A 17,081-nucleotide genomic window follows, 5' to 3' on the forward strand; every position below is an offset into this window, starting at 1 on the left:
TTTTTGGCATTGTTTTAATAAAAATTTTTGGAACGTAGTAAGTATTAAAATTAGTTTAATAGTTAAATTAAATATAAATAAACTGTTGAAAGTATATTGATTTCGTTGAAATCATATAATAGAAGTAAACTTCTTACGTGCGTACAAAGTACACACATTCTTTTTTTATTGTTTTAAATAACGATTTTTATTATTAATGTTGACAGTTTCCTCATTTAAACCACGTAACATCTACAGAATTTAAAAATACATACGTACAAAATGCTGTATGCAAAAAGGTGTCCGCATTTATTTGACCAGGAGTGTATATATAAGTATCTACAATTTGTTTGTTTGATTGTTTTGTTTTAGGTCTGGATCCCGCGTATGAAAAAAAGTTGATTAATAGCAAGCTGAAAATTTGTTAATAGCTTAAGGGTGTCTAGTCGGACAAACTTTGATATAATATGGGAACACTGGAACAGGGGAAGTTTTAATTGTGGAACAGGTTAAAAATTTGGAACGGTCAGACCACGAAAACGGCACATGAATTTTGTCCGACAGAACAGACTTAAACTCTCCGAACAGAGATTAAACTCTCATGCAAAAATCAGACTGCTATTTATCACCAATTGGGCGTTTTAATGAGTGGAACATGTAGAATATGTCAAATGACAGGAATTATGACAGGTGATAAATAGCAGTCTGATTTTTGCATGAGAGTTTAATCTCTGTTCGGAGAGTTTAAGTCTATTCGGTCGGACAAAATAAATGTGCCGTTTTCGTGGTCTGACCGTTCCAAATTTTTAACCTGTTCCGCAATTAAAACTGCCCCTGTTCCAGTGTTCCCACACATCAAAATTTATCCGGCTAGACACCCTTAAGCTATTAAAAAATTTTCAGCTTGCTATTAATCAACTTTTTTTTCATACGCGGTATCCAGACCTATTGTATTATTTATTATTAATACTATAATCTTCTCTTCATTTATTTCCGTCTTCATATTTTCTATATATTTCATCTAAATCTCTGTCCATGATTTGTATTGTATTCTTGCGATGTATTCTTTTTGTATAGGTCTAGTATCTAGTGCATTAATACAAAGTGTCCTTAAGGTTCTGTATTTGAAGTAATAAGTACAAATCCAACAATAGATGTGGAAGAGCGAGGGAAGTGAAATTGTGAGTATATATAAAACAGTTTTATTTTTAAATTTTCATCTATTTTATTGCTTTATTTTCAAAAATAAACCCATAACAAACAATATAACAAAAGATTGTAACAAAATATAAGTACATCAATATTTGAGTTTAAATATAAGTTATTATACATAGTAAAAAGTGGTAAAACAATAAAAACAAGACAGTCTATGGATTTTTAAAATCACACTATTAATACCTAAAAATAATTTCATCTCAGCTCTGTTACGCCAATAAGTCTGCCACAGCCAACATGCCGAAACTAACCATAATGTAAATACACCCTGGAAGACTCGATAGAAGACGGTACCGTTCCTCTGAAACGAAAATAAATGGTTAATATATGTGTCCGAAAACTAAATGGAGTTGAACCGCGTTGATTGTCACTGTCCCGAGCTTTCGAACATCAAAGAGGATGGGGTCCGGACAAATAATCCCGGACAAAAAATCCCCACAAAAAATCCCAGACAAATATAATCCCCACAAATTTTTTTGGACAAAATATTCCCACAAAAAATCGGACAAAAAATCCCCAACAAATATTTGCTGCCGAATATAGTTCTCTAAAAGTTTTCCCGAAAGGACATCGCACACATCTTATGGAAAATATAATGTCACTCAAATTCAATAAAATTTATACGATTAGATTCGTTTCAATATAACGATCAATTCTTATCATTGCGCCAACTCTTAATTATGATTAATTACGGCGCAAATTGCAATTAAAGTTTATCGAAATCACATTTTTTGGAGTCCATAAAATGTTAGTTTACAATCATTATTGCTCTGAGTGCTATTCATAGCAGCTTAAATCCCGCTGGGCCTAAGCGGATTAGTGAAACTAATCCGCTGATTTATGGAGTACCGAAAATCTGGGTATTTTAAAATATTTTTTCTCTCTCTAACTTATGTACCTACCCATTTGATTTCAGATTTATTTATATCAATTTCTGCTCTTATTTTTGAAAATAGAGAGTTGGCGCAATGATAAGATTTGATCGTTAATTTAAAACGAATCTATTGGTATAAATTTTATTGAATTTGAGTGACATTATATTTTCCATAAGATGTGTGCGATGTCCTTTTACCAAATTTCGAATTCCAATTACATGATGAAAACTTCAAATTTTACATGACAAAATAATGTGATTTTTTTTTAAATCGTGGAAGGTATGGGGAATGAGCTAAGGTCCCGTTCTCTTGACAGACGCTTGATAACGCGCGTTTTGATAACGCTCGATTACAACTACATACATCTTACTTAAGATCGTTCACATGCTAACGCGCGTTATCGGTCATTAATACGAGCGTATTCGGCAAATATGAAATAACACAAAAATTAACGAATGACATAACATCAACTACAAGAAAGATCTGTGGTAAAAATAAAAATCCGAGAAAAACGAAACTTAAACAAACAACACTGGATTTAATGGAAGAAAGAAGAAGAACATCTAAAGAATTACCAGAATATAAGGCTATCAACAATAAAGTTAAAAAGAGCATAAGGTCAGACTTGCGGGCTTATAAAACAAAACAAATATTGCAAACCATCGAAGACAATAGCAACATGAGAGTATTGAAATCAAATTTAACTAAAGGAAAATCGAAGACAACTAAAATCAAAAACCAACAGGGGAATACGGTGACAGAAAAAACTCAAATACTGAAGGAAATACAAACGTTCTACAAGAATCTTTATACATCCACTATACAGAACCCCGGAACAGACCATAGAACAATTCTAAACGTCGGCTCGGAAACTCTCCCTAAAATAACTTCTTCGGAAATTAGACATGCCTTACAGCAAATGAAGAATAAAAAAGCTCCTGGCGAGGATCATATAACGTCTGAAATGTTAAAAATGGGTGGCAACACCGTTGTAGAGGTTGTGGAAGTCTTGCTGAATAGGTGTCTGATAGAGAAAAGAATACCCAATCTGTGGGAAAACGCCGAAATAATACTTTTACACAAGAAAGGAGACAATACTAATATTGAAAACTACAGGCCTATAAGTTTGTTGTCACATTTATACAAATTGCTAACAAGAATAATAACCAACCGCATAACACAAAAACTTGATTTATATCAACCGGTTGAACAGGCGGGATTTCGAAAAGGGTTTGGTACTAACGATCACTTACAAACCGTCAGAACACTGGTAGAAAAAACCACAGAATATAATGTACCCTTACATATGGCATTTATTGACTTTCACAAGGCTTTCGATAGTATTGAAACCTGGTCCTTTTTGTCAGCCCTCAGGGATGCTCGAACAGACTCACGGTACACTACACTCATTAAAAACATTTATGAACAGGCCACATTCCACATCAAAATCAATGAAGACCAAAAAACCGAAAAAATACGCCTTGGTAAAGGTATTAGACAAGGTGATACTATTTCACCAAAACTTTTTACCTTAGCATTGGAAAATGTATTCAAACAGCTCGACTGGGAGGAAAAAGGTCTAAACATTGATGGTGTACATTTGAGTCATTTGAGGTTTGCGGACGACATAGTATTATTCAGTACAGATATCAAGGAACTGGAGCAAATGATGAAGGAACTAAACCAGCAGTCAAATAAAATAGGTCTCAAAATGAATCTTCAGAAAACAAAAATAATGAGTAATGTACAAACTAATCTTGTTATTGACAACGTCAGTCTTGAAAATGTAGACCACTATATATATCTTGGACATACCATTAAAATCGGCAAAGAAAACCAAATAGCCGAAATAAAAAGACGCATACAATTGTCTTGGGTAGCTTTCGGCAAGTTAAGCTTTATCTTGAAGAATAGAGATATACCAATGTGTCTAAAACGAAGAGTTTATGACAAATGTATCTTGCCTGTAACTACATATGGACTGGAGACCATGGCCTTTACAAAGAAAACCTTAGAGCAGCTCAGTACAACTCAAAGAGCGATGGAGAGGGCCATGCTAGGGATTAGTTTGAGAGACAAAATTCGAAATATCGACATTCGTGAAAGAACAAAGATGTCGCAGAACGTATAGCAAGGCTCAAGTGGCAATGGGTCGGACATGTTGCCCGAGATAATCCCGAAAAATGGACACAGAGACTAACAAACTGGAGACCAAGAGAGAACAGGCGATTAGTAGGCAGACCGCAGAAGAGGTGGGCAGATGATATCAAACAAGTCGCGGGCAAGCAGTGGATGAGAATTGCCAAGAGTAGAAATCGATGGAAGCAAATGGAAGAGGCCTATGTCCAGCAGTGGACGAACACAGGCTGAAGAAGAAGAAGAAGATTCGGCCCAAATATTTCTTGAGGATTTTTTGTCCGGGATTTTTTGTGGGGATATTTTGTCCAAAAAAATTTGTGGAAATTATTTGTCCGGGATTTTTTGTGGGGATTTTTTGTCCGGGGATTATTTGTCCGAGGACAATTTGTGGGGATTTTTTTTCCGGGGATTATTTGTCCTAGCTTCGAGAGGATCATCGAAAGCTCTGCACAGTGAGAATTGCGGTTAAATCCGGAAGCCTGATGAGTTTAATATTCATTTTTGTAATATTAATCTTAGTTTGAGGTTTAAATATATTATACCTACACTTCTCCAAGAAATTAATGCGCCACCTTAAAAATGGGTCATTTTAATGTCTTGAATTTCTTAAATCTGTTGTCCGATTTAAGTGATTTTTTAAAATGTTATAGCCTTATTTTTTAACAATATCGCTATAATAATATTGTTGTTAGACAGGTACACTGTCATTGTAATTACAATGTTGGGTTGAAATTACAACCCAACTACAGGGCTTTTCGAGCTTCTGTCATATGTTGTATAATCTGTGTATAATATTAATATACACGGATTACACGACATATGACAGAAGCTCAAAACAAATGATTGTGAATGAAAGCTGCTTTCTTAACATTCTGTTTTTTATTCATTCGCTTATGTTGGATAATAAAAAAAGTTACGTACTTTAACAACTAGCCTTGTTTTTCATCAATACAGGGTATTTTCAATAAGTATGGCAAACGTTAAGGGGTAATTCTGCATGAAAAAATAATGACAGTTTGTTTTATAAACGCATGTCCGCAAATGCTTCGTTTCCGAGATAGGGGATGTTGAAATTTTTCTTCCAATTGACGATCTATTTATTGCTCTAAAACCGGTTGAGATATGCAAATGAAATTTGGTAGGTTTTAAGAGGTAGTTATTGTGCATTTTTGACATACAATGAAGAATTTTATGTTCACCACTGGCGCACATAAGGATCATATTACCCGTATGCGCGCCAATGGTGAATATTAAATTAATAATTGTATATTAAAAAATGCGCAATAAATATCTATTAAAACCCACCAAATTGTATTCGCATAACTTAACCGGTTTTAGAGCAATAAACAAATCGTCAGTTTGTAAGAAAAATTTCAACACCCCCTATCTTGGAAACGAAGCATTTGCGGACATACGTTTATAAAGCAAACCGTCATTATTTTTTCATGTAGAATTACCCCTTAAAGTTTGCCATACGTATTTAAAAACACCCTGTATTGACGAAAAACAAGGCTAGTTGTTAAAGTACCTAACTTTTTATTATCCAACGTAGGCGAATGAATAAAAAAGAATGTGTGTGTGTGTACTTTGTACGCACGTAAGAAGTTATACTTCTATTATAATATAATCTAACTTCATATTATGATTTCAACGAAATCAATATACCTATCTACTTTAAACAGTTTTTTTGTATTGTATTTAAATATTAAACTAATTTTAGAAAGAACAAAAATAATACCAAAAATTAAAAAAAAAAGGATATGACTTTGTCCGGATTTGAACAGGGGACCTCTTGATCCCTAGGCGAATGCTCTACCGATCAGCTACCACCTCTTTTGTATTCAGTCGATCATTTCTCGGACATAATTACAATCACGGTGACAGATACATTAATTGAAAATAAACATTTTCAATAATACTTATTAGGAGGAAGACAAATCCACAGACATAAAAATTATAATAAATATATTTACTAAAAACACTAATAATATATTCTTTTCACGCACACTTTATTTGCGCTACATAAATATGTAGCGACTAATATCGTACTGTCGCTGTGCGCATGCGCCAGGGAATGTAAAAATTCACCCTCGTGCCTAAAGAAGTATAACTTCAAAAACAGAATGTTAAGAAAACATGAGGCTATAGTTGGGTTTTAATTTCAGTATTTTATAAATGATACAATATTTCACAGGGTCACGCGAACTTTGAGAAAAACTCACAGTTTGATTGGTACATCTGGTATACAATGACAGTTTGCCTGACTAGAAACAATATTGTTACAGCGATATTGTTAAAGAATAAGGCTATAACATATTAAAAAAATCACGTAAATCGGATAACAGGTTAGAAAATTCCAAACATCAAAAATGTCCCATTTTTAAGGTGTTCCTTTGTAAAAAATGTAAAAGTTTACCTGTCATTATCTTAGATTTCTTCGGAACGGCCCACCCTAACGATCTCTGAACCGCCATTTTCCATTTGCTGTATCTGTAATCTCTTTCTGCAACAAAAAATAATTAAAGTTAAATAGAGAGACAATAAAGTTAAATAAGACATATAACAACTGATATTCAACAAAGGCAATTGCTCCCCAGAAATCAAGTGTAGACTAGCAGTGGCACAAAACGCAACAACTAAAATAATTAAAGTGGAAAGACCGATCAATAACAAGAAATACAAGAATCTCAGGTTGATTAATGCCCATGTTTTTTCCATTGCTACATACTCAGCTAAAACATGGACTCTCAAAAAAATCGATAGAAGTAACATCGAAGCCTTCGAAATGCGGGTATGGTCCTTTTCATGAGCATTTTTCGGTGCGTCACAAATGATAGAAAAAAAGGTAAGTCCGTGATAATACACATTTATAACATTTATTCTAACATGACATTTTAGTTTTTTTTTATTTCAATTAACGTGTCTCGGCTGCTGCGGCCATTGACACAAGGAACATTACAATAACAATAAATAATTAAGTTAAATTTACAGTAGGTGGTATACTTTACAATATTTAAGGAACTCTATCACATTACACAATTTGTTTTTAGAGTTTAAAATAGTACACAAATTTCCGTGGATGCCATATTTGGTCCGTCCTGCTGCGTAGTGGTTGCACTCCACAAGTAAGTGCAGTACACTTAGTCGAGTGTTGCAGTGTTGGCAGTTTGGAGGTTCTTCGGGAACCATCAAGTATCCATGGGTTAGGCGGGTGTGCCCAATTCTGAGCCTTCTGATGATGGTCTTCGGTTTCCTTTCCATTTTTACCAGTCTAGGTCCTAAAATGCTTGGTTGGATGGACTTTAATTGGGTAGTGCACTTGCTCCACTGATTTTGCCACAATGAGGTAGATAACTTTTTGATTTCAGTTGTTATGTCTTGAAACAACTGAATATTTTCATCTGTAAGATCATAGCGACGTGCTTCCTTTGCTGCGTGGTCAGCATTCTCGTTTCCTTTGATACCAACATGTGACGGATTCCATATAATCGAAACTGAAGTATTTGATTTAGCAAGTGCTGTACATTTTTCATGGATTTCAATAACTATTGGATTTGTTGTATAATTTTTCTAATTGAATGTATGGATGATAATGAGTCTGTGCAGATTGCTAAATTTTTGGTACCCTGCATTGGAACCTCTAGAGCTTTGAGTATGGCGTAGAGTTCAGCTGTGAAAATACTAGTCATCTTGGGTAGTCTACACATGGCTAGTGTATTATTTGTGGAAGTAACAGCACATCCTACACTTTCTTCATCTTTAGATGCATCTGTGTACATTATGTTATCAAACTTGTCTCTATTAATTATATCGTTAAAAGCTTGTCTCATGAGTATCGTGGAGGTTTCCATTTTCTTATATCTGCACAAATTTACGTTAAAGGCAGGTAATATTTTTAGCCAAGGTGGAGTATTGGGTTGAATAATGGGGGTGGTGAGATTAAGGTCAATATTTTCTAAGAGTGGCAATAGGAACTGTAGAGATGAATTGGAAATAGCTGAACTGGGTGTTCCCGTTAACTGAATATTTTTAATGAGTTGGCAAGATATATTATTAGGATTTGCAGAGACCTTGGCAAAATAGGAGTTTAATAGACGTTGTCTTCTAATATTTAAAGGGGGTTCACACGATTCGACATATACACTTTCTGTACGATTAGATCTAAAGGCTCCGAGGCATATTCTTAATGAAGTGTTTTGAATTGTATCTAGTGACTTAAAATAAGTTTTAGGGGCAGTCATATATAATATAGATCCATAGTCTAACTTAGATCTTATTAGAGCTCTGTATACTCTTAACAGTATTTCTTCTTTGGCTCCCCATTGGCGATTGGCTAATGATTTTAAAAGATTTATACTTTTTGCAGCATTGGCTTTGGTTTTTTCTATATGCCTCTTCCATGTTAATTTTTTGTCAAAAATTACCCCTAGAAATTTGTGGTTTTCAACTACTTGTAGTGGATGCCCTTTTAATGTTATGTGTGGAAGAGTTTGCTTATATTTTTTGCTAAAGTTAATTACTTTAGTCTTTGTTGGTGAGAAGCTAAAACCAATTTTATTAGACCAGTGACACATGTTATCAATGGTATTTTGCAAAAGTGTACTAATGGAGCTTGTTACTTTACCCGAACAGTAAATGATTAGATCATCCGCATAGATATTATGTTTGACAGGGGCTTGGATTAAGGAACTAACGTCGTTAAGAAGCAGTAAAAATAAGGTTGTGCTAAGGACTGATCCCTGAGGATCTTAGTTAACTTTTTTGTTAATTCTGACAGTTATCACATTTTATGTGCAATTTGGCATAAAAACAAATCAATTGTGTTTATTGCATTTATAAAATGGTATTTTCTTTGATTTGTATAGTCTTATAAATTGTACAGATTATATTCGTAGATATATTATGGCTGAATCAGAAGATGATCTCCAGAAACAACTTTTTCAGTTCTTTCAAGTAAGCCGCCAACTAAATATGAACATTTCTACCAACAAAACTAAATGTATGACAATAGCAAAAGATCCGCTCAGATGTAAGTTAGTAGTTGAGAACAACCCCATAGAATAGTTGATGCAATTCAGATATCTGGGCATAGATATATCAAGCACTCACGACGCAGTAAAGGACCTGAAGAGTCAGATCAACAAAGCATCTGCATTGTCAGGATGTCTGCGGGAGATAGTCTCGTCAAATCCGTATATGCGCACAGATAGTACAATTAGAATCTACAAGACTTGTATACGACCGATCATGACATATGGCATAGAAGTGCGCGAAGACACCAACAAAACGAAACAGATGCTAAGAGTTGCCGAAATGAAAACCCTAAGAACGATAGTGGGGAAAACAAGAAGAGACAGAGTTAGAAATACAGACTCATTAGAGAGCAATGCAAAATTCAAGATATTGTAAGACGGGGAAGGCAGCGCAAGAGGATGTGGTACAACCATGTAAGACGAATGGATGAGAATAGACTCCCAAAAATTGCCCTAGAAAACAACCCGCCCGGTTCCAGACCCCCGGAAGACCACCTAAAAGATAGAGGGATAGTTGGCAATCTACCTCTCAGGAAATTAACCAGAGGCAGCTTCAGAATTAAACAGATCGAAAGATCTCCAAGAAGTAAAAGAAGAAGAAGAAGAATTTAACACCCGAAAGACACCCAATAGATGTTAACAGTTACAAAGTATGAAGCTAATTATTAATGAGACTACATATTGTCTCTATGAAGTGAATTGAATGAATGCTAATAATTAATGTTCTATCTAATAGCAATATGATTTTTGGGTCAGGCCCACACGCGTTAATACAAATAGGTTATTACAAAATATAAAAAAACAAAGGATTTGTTATAGTTTGATCGGCGATAATAATGCAATACACACGCCAGCTTGCGACAACATGATTTCGTTAGTTCCCTATACAGGGCGTTTAACATATTGTTTAATTTTCGGATATGAATAAGAATATTTTAGATTAAATAAGGAGAGAGATAAAAGTTAGCTTCTTCAATGTTATGTGGCGACACGCTTCAATTACTATTTTACTATTTTTTTATTTGCTAATTTTAAATATTAACTTTCCTTTCTAAACGAAATAATATGGGTCATTTAAAATTCACATGTGTTTCGCTCCTAATATGCAAAACCAGAATGTATAAAATTAATGGCTTTTTCATGGAAAACACAAATTCCATAATAGATTAGGGTACCAGATTAGCCACCCTCTTTATGCCAACTTCTTAAAAACCACAGAAATGTTTTCAGTTTTTAAAACGCCAGATTTAATAAATTGTCGCCTGTCTGGCCGTATGGTAGAACCACATAATGACAGATTAGTGTTTGTGGTTTAGTACGATCGATACACAGCCTCCAGCCGGTTCACACAACCCAGCAGGCGTCGCACATAGGAGTATTTATTTAATAAAACCGGACAAAAGTCGAAATCGGCAACTTAAATAAAACCCTGACTAAACCTCATTTTCCACTACCTAAGTAACCGACCCATCTAATGGTAGGTATAAATCAACCTCCTGGTGTGCACCTCTCACCTAGGTCAGTTGGAACTTAGTGCTTGGCGAAATCGATTGCTTTTGATCTCGGCGTTTTTAGTTTCTGTGAATTTTAAATTTAATACTGTGTTTTTGTGTAGAGAATTTTAGTGGAAAAACTTTGTGAATATGGCAGAAGAAGATATGTACTCTATTTTAAAATTACAATTGAATGAATAATTAATTATTTTTCATATTTAATAGTCATATAATAAAAGTAATTATTTTGGTATATATTTTTACTTAAATTTATCAAACAGCAGTGTTTTTGTTAATGTGTCGGGTCTTGTCGGGCTACAATTTATGCATAGTAGTACTAATAAACTTGTTGGCTAACAAACAACGTTGTTAAATCATCCGCCTACTTCCGCCATTTTGTTTACTCCAACTACATCTCATGAAGAGGATAGCGACGATAATACAGATCAGGAAGAAAATAAAAGCGAAGAAGAAGATGATTAATATTAGCTAAAAAAATATTTAAAATATATTATAATGTATGCAAAGTCTAAATACACTTTAATTATGACTATTTGTTGTGTTACAGTCTTATTAGACTTATTTCAGTAACTCGTTCTTAGTAACACTTAATCCCTAGAATGCATTATGCTATCAACACTTAATCCGATTATTTGCATAAACAATTAAATAAGTTCAAAATTCAAAGCATATTAAACAGGTCATTATATATAAGTATTTACCTGACCCAAACCCAGCAATTAGTCTAAATGTACGAAATGGCAGGTAGAATAAATTAAATTTAAGTTATTATAGTTTTGTCCGGTTTTGTTACCCAAATACTCCTATGTGCGTCGGTCGGTCATAAACCCTCGCTGGGCAAAAGAATAACAAACCCTGACGAGATATAAACAAAGCACGCCTTATTTTACCAAAAATAAATAAATATATTATTGACAGTTGTTTACGTTTTATTAATATCATTTTATTTATGTGTTTCCGTGAACCCCACGGAACAGTTATTTGAAACATAATATAACCAAAAAAATCTTACCACTTTCAGTCGATGTGGGAAGGAATGTATTTATTGGAACTAGCTGTCGTTCTTCTGAATTGATATCCCATATGTCGATGCCTTTTGCAGCTCCAGCTGCCATGGCTGCGCCCAGAGCTGTAATGTCTTCTGATTCGGCGCGTATCACAGGTATTCCACTTATGTCGGCCTAAACAAAGAAAATTGCTGTCAAAATGCGTGAAGAATTATTTGTTGTCATATAAACATGAATCTACAAACTATTCTGGTGCGAACAGCGTAAGAAAAAAATGTGTAATTTCGTAAAGGAACCTGTCAAATAATTATTCTTTTTCTTTACGTGCCATCTCCGTGACGGAGGTCGGCAATCATCATAGCTATTCAGACTTTAGATATGGTTACTCTGAAAAGTTTATTAGATGTACATCCGTACCATTCTCTCACGTTGCGCAGCCATGATATTCTATGTGTCGCAATGCTTTTTCTTGAATCTTTCCCTGCATAATCAGTTCTTTAGGCGCGTCGGGAGTAAATTTATATGTGCGCGAATTCATCAAAAACCTTGGTCCTGAGCGCAGCTCAAACGTTATACAGGCTCTGATTGGGTAATTACAATGACCTGTCAACAATTGTTTAATATGTCGGTTACGGGTAAACAAATGTGTATTTTAGTTTTTATTGTTGTGAAGACAGAGAAAAAAGCAAGTTTATAATTGTAGTGACTTTTTAAATAGTTTTTAAAAGCAACAGGTACGTACCTAATTGTAAATGTTTCAGTATTGTAATAAAAAATTACATAGCCACTTACCTATTTGGAAAATGTATGTACCTATCTAGTAGGTAATACTTTGATTTACATAAATTGATTACCAACAAAATGTCTACCAATCTTCATCTAATATATTGTTTACTCTATGTTTTGTTGTATTTTAATATTTTAATTCCACAAAATCAAACTAATTTGATTAAGTTCAGAACTGTCAAACAGTAAAACGTTCAGTTTGCCTATCTTCACACATGACAGGTACGTGTAACTGGCTAAATGAGTAGAGGTTCCGACTTCAAATCCTAAGTACCCGAATAAACGCGGGTTCGAATCCCAACGAAAGTTCTTATTTTTTTTATTTTTTTTATACATTGTATGATTTATTTAGTTAAAATTTTTGCCAACAAGTATTGTTCAGAAATCATTTCTTTGTAATATTTTTCAATGTGTTTGTGTGTGTTTTATTCTTTTATTTTTTTTAATTTTTGGTATTGTTTTAATAAAATTTTTTGGAAAGTAGTAAGTATTAAAGTTAGTTTAATATTTAAATAAAATATGAATAAACTGTTTAAAGTATATATTAATTTCGTTGGAATCATATAATAGAAGTATAACTTCTTACGTGCGTACAAAGTACACGCACATTGTTTTTATTTTGTTTTGGCTGTATTTAATATTTCTATTTCTTTATTCATCTTTCTCAGAACCTCTTTCTTTGTGACATGTTGTGTCCACGATATTTTCTTATATACAATAAAAACACAACTCTAATGATTTGAGTTTTTTCATTGATGCCGCATTCAAGGTCCAAACTTTCATTCCATAAAACTAAGTCGAGAAAACGTAGCACCTAGCCAACTTAACTCTTAGCTGCAACTTAAAATCTCTTGCCCAGAGCACTCTTCCCATTTTGTTAAAATTTGCTTTAACCTTTTCTATTCTGATTTTGATTTCCTAGAAGTAACCATTTGTGGAGTTGATCATTGTTCCAAGATATGCCTATTGGTCTACTGCAGTGGTCGGCAAAGTGCGGCTCCGGAGCCGCATGTGGCTCTTTGGCTGATTAGATGCGGCATGCGGCTCTGGCACACATATTATTTTATATCAGTGGATACAATATTTTCATTTAAAAAAACTCGATAGGAAAAACATTACCTACATCTTCAAGCATTTGTCAAAGATCCTCTTAACGCTACGATAACCGAGTTGATATTTTCTCCTTTTAAAATTGGCATTAATAGTTTGAAATACAATTCCTGGATTTAAGAACAAGGAGGTATGGCGCACTAAATTCGAACGTCTTCGTGTTGAATTGGAAATATTGGAGAAGAAAAAAATGTTCACAACACAAGTGGTCTGCTTTGAATGACCTGGAGAAGGAAGACATGATCATTTTCAACGCTTGGAATAGTATTCCTGATTCTTATGATCAGCTGAAAAAGCTCACGTTTGCTGTTCTTTCCCTTTTCAGTTCTACATATCAACATATTAACATATGGATATTGCGCCAAAAATTTTGTAAAAAATACAGTGTTGTAGGAAATAAAACCGTACAAAACGAAAAAAAAATAGAAGTCTACGATGATTATGAAAAAACGAAGATATCGCGAAAAAACGAAAAAAAAACACGTTTTAATGTTTTGGGGGGTTGTGGGTTTAAAATTTTTTTGGAACAATACTTGGTTGTAGTACTATTTATTGATGTAGTGTAAAACATGTGATTTTTTTATTTTTGGAATATCGCTGGGAGCATTTTTCACTATCTTAACCGACTAGACCCTTTAGTTTTATTTAGTGTATTAAAAGTTTGCTGAACACGCAGATTTGGCTCCCAATTTTTTTAAATTGTTATAATGTTCGTATTTGGCTCTTTGGCTAAAAAGTTTGCCGACCACTGAGTCTACTGGTACGACATTGATTCCATTTATGAAGAAATTATCATTGTTTCTTTGAGTTTTCGATATTCTCATAAATCTTGTCTTCTTGACGTTCAATATTAAAACATACTTAGCTATTTTGATCACGTCTCTAAAGAACTATAATATTTTCGGCTGAGAAAACAGTCTCAACTCCATTATTTATTCTAACTGTTTCACCTTAAAGATCATTTTTAGGATCTCTTTCGAGTAAGCATTAAAATGGCGACAATACGTGTTCTTTTCTCACCCCACGTCTAATTTCAATTTCCTCTGACAGCTATTCGTTAACCTCCGGATGACCAAGGGGGTAAATTTGGACCCCAGCGTATGTTTTTCTTTAATAAATTCAAAAGTATTTTCAATTCTTAACTCATTATTTTTTTATTTGACTTTAATATCATTCTAGATATCCTCATATTCTGAAATAAAAAAAAATCTCTATATTTTACGAATAAAAAATATATTCTGAAGTTGATGTTTAGTAAAATACCGTCTATTATGTGGAATTCCAAGTAGTTTTACACTTCGCGTTATCAAAATCTATTTTTAGACTGTGGTGCCTGTTATGTACGAATCATGACATTCCTGTCTGCTACAGTTAGTCATTATTATTATTTCCTGGCGTATATTATTATAGTTTCTTAGTGTTTTGTATACATATAAGATATGGCCCGCAAATATCTTACTGAGGCTGACTTACAGGAAATTGTTACTGCTAGCGATTTTTATGATGATATAGAAGATGAAATAGTATCAGAAAACGAGGATGTATTGTTAGATGAAGATTTATATGCTGAAAACATTCATTCCAGGTCATTCTTGACCTGGGGTCATTTTTTAGCCCCGTTGGTCATCTGTGTAACAAAAAAAGGTTGGTCATCGGAAGGTTAACACGCATTTTTGCTCGTTGCTTGTAGTATAAATTCGATATGATAGTCTATATTTTATTTCAGGACATTCAATAATTGTTCATGTCGTACTTTATCGATTATAATAATTAAGTAAGATGAAGAAAAGTAAGAAATAGTTCAAATGTTGAATGGGTTGCAAATGTGAGTTCGTGGTAAATGAATAAAAGAGACAGACGTCCTCACAATAATTTATTGTAATACTTCGACGACCTGTTTCGCTGTCTAAGATTTGCACAGCATCTTCAGGTCCCGGTCACAGTAAAACTAAATGATGCCGATACAAGGAATGATGTTTAAAATCTTCACTATAATACCTTCCTGCTCAATTGCTGCTTACATCATTCCTTGTATCGGCATCATTTAGTTTTACTGTAACCTGGACCTGAAGATGCTGTGCAAATCTTGGACAGCGAAACCGGTAGTAGGAGTATTACAAAAAATTATTGAGTACGTATGTCTCTTTTATTCATAAGACATAATATTACTTACTTGTAATTGCATCAGTAGATTATTTTCCGACATCTTTCCATCTACACGTAGCTTAGTCAAAGGTATTCCACAATCTTTGTTCATCGCTTGTAAAATATCCCTGGTTTGGAAACAAATGGCTTCCAGAGCCGCCCTTATGATGTGTTGTTTGGTCGAGAAGGCCGTTAAGCCACATATGATCCTAAAATATAGCAACAATTTTATTAAACGAATTTTTCATATATATTTATATATAGACAAATTTTTAAATGTAGGCTATCAACTGCACAAAATATTACCCTAGGACACTACAGTCAAGAGACTCAACGACAAGAGATGTTATATTTTATTTGCACTCCATTGTGTACATTGATAGTCATAACAAAATATTTATTGGGAATAAGTAAACAACAAACATTTTAATTTAAATTAAAATTGAGATAAAATATCGAATCAGGGAAACACAAACAACTTTAAACGAGTTAAAACAAAATAAAAGAGTACAAAATTTTTTATTTAGCGTATGGTTACATCACAGTCGTGATGAAAATAATAATAATTTATTTTGACAAACAAACATTTAGTTGACAAATCAACTGTAGATTTAGTTTGAAGCCAAGATGAAGACTCCATTTTGGGTTAATTACACTTAAGTCTTGTAACATTGACTTATTGTCAGTCTCGATGTAGCCGAAATAGCTTATTTTTTTATACTGGTAAGGTCATTCGACCTACCACAGTAGCTAGTTTCAACTACTTTGGATCTGGAACTTTAACCTGGTGATGGACTGATTAGTCCGAAAACCTTTGTTTGTGTCGTACCAGTGATGTACCTTGGATCTTTTTTAGAAAAAATTTTTAAATAAATTATATACCATCTACAAAGGAAGATTTTTACTTCTTTAGTAATTTTTATTATGGTATACATACAGCCAATGGGAGGGATTCTTTCCTTTTTATATTTCAATTAATATATTTCCAAACTTACACACCCTCTAGCGTCTTTTCTCCAATATGGAGCATAGAGTCCTTTGAAGGCCGGAACGAAATACACGTCCCCGGTGTTGAATACTTCTTGTGCCAGCGATTCGGTGTCCTTATCGACGTCCTTTAAGAAGCCCATATTGTCCCGCAACCATTTTATCGCAGCTCCAGCAACGGCCACACTGCCCTCCAACGCGTATACTGCCGGCGAATCTCCAAATTTGTAAGCTACCGTTGTTACTAGACCATGCGTAGACATCACTTTCTGCAAAACATTTTGATATTAA

At 33.9% G+C, this 17,081-nt stretch overlaps 1 protein-coding gene across 1 annotated transcript in view; it reads right to left on the reverse strand.

Annotated features, from left to right (window-relative positions):
- Positions 1–1,179: 1,179 nt before the first annotated feature.
- The window catches only part of LOC114329796 (glycerol kinase), a 62,035-nt gene continuing 46,133 nt past the window's right edge, over positions 1,180–17,081 (reverse strand). The window contains exons 6-10 of the mRNA XM_028279014.2: positions 16,803–17,059; positions 15,832–16,012; positions 11,768–11,936; positions 6,625–6,711; positions 1,180–1,495 (exon numbers count right to left, since the gene is read on the reverse strand). Of these exons, the coding sequence (XP_028134815.1) occupies positions 1,404–1,495; positions 6,625–6,711; positions 11,768–11,936; positions 15,832–16,012; positions 16,803–17,059 (786 nt within the window). The 3' untranslated portion in view covers positions 1,180–1,403. The remainder of the gene's footprint in view (positions 1,496–6,624; positions 6,712–11,767; positions 11,937–15,831; positions 16,013–16,802; positions 17,060–17,081) is intronic.

The sequence above is a fragment of the Diabrotica virgifera genome, chromosome 9 (assembly GCF_917563875.1).
Source record: "Diabrotica virgifera virgifera chromosome 9, PGI_DIABVI_V3a".
Taxonomy (NCBI): domain Eukaryota; kingdom Metazoa; phylum Arthropoda; class Insecta; order Coleoptera; family Chrysomelidae; genus Diabrotica; species Diabrotica virgifera.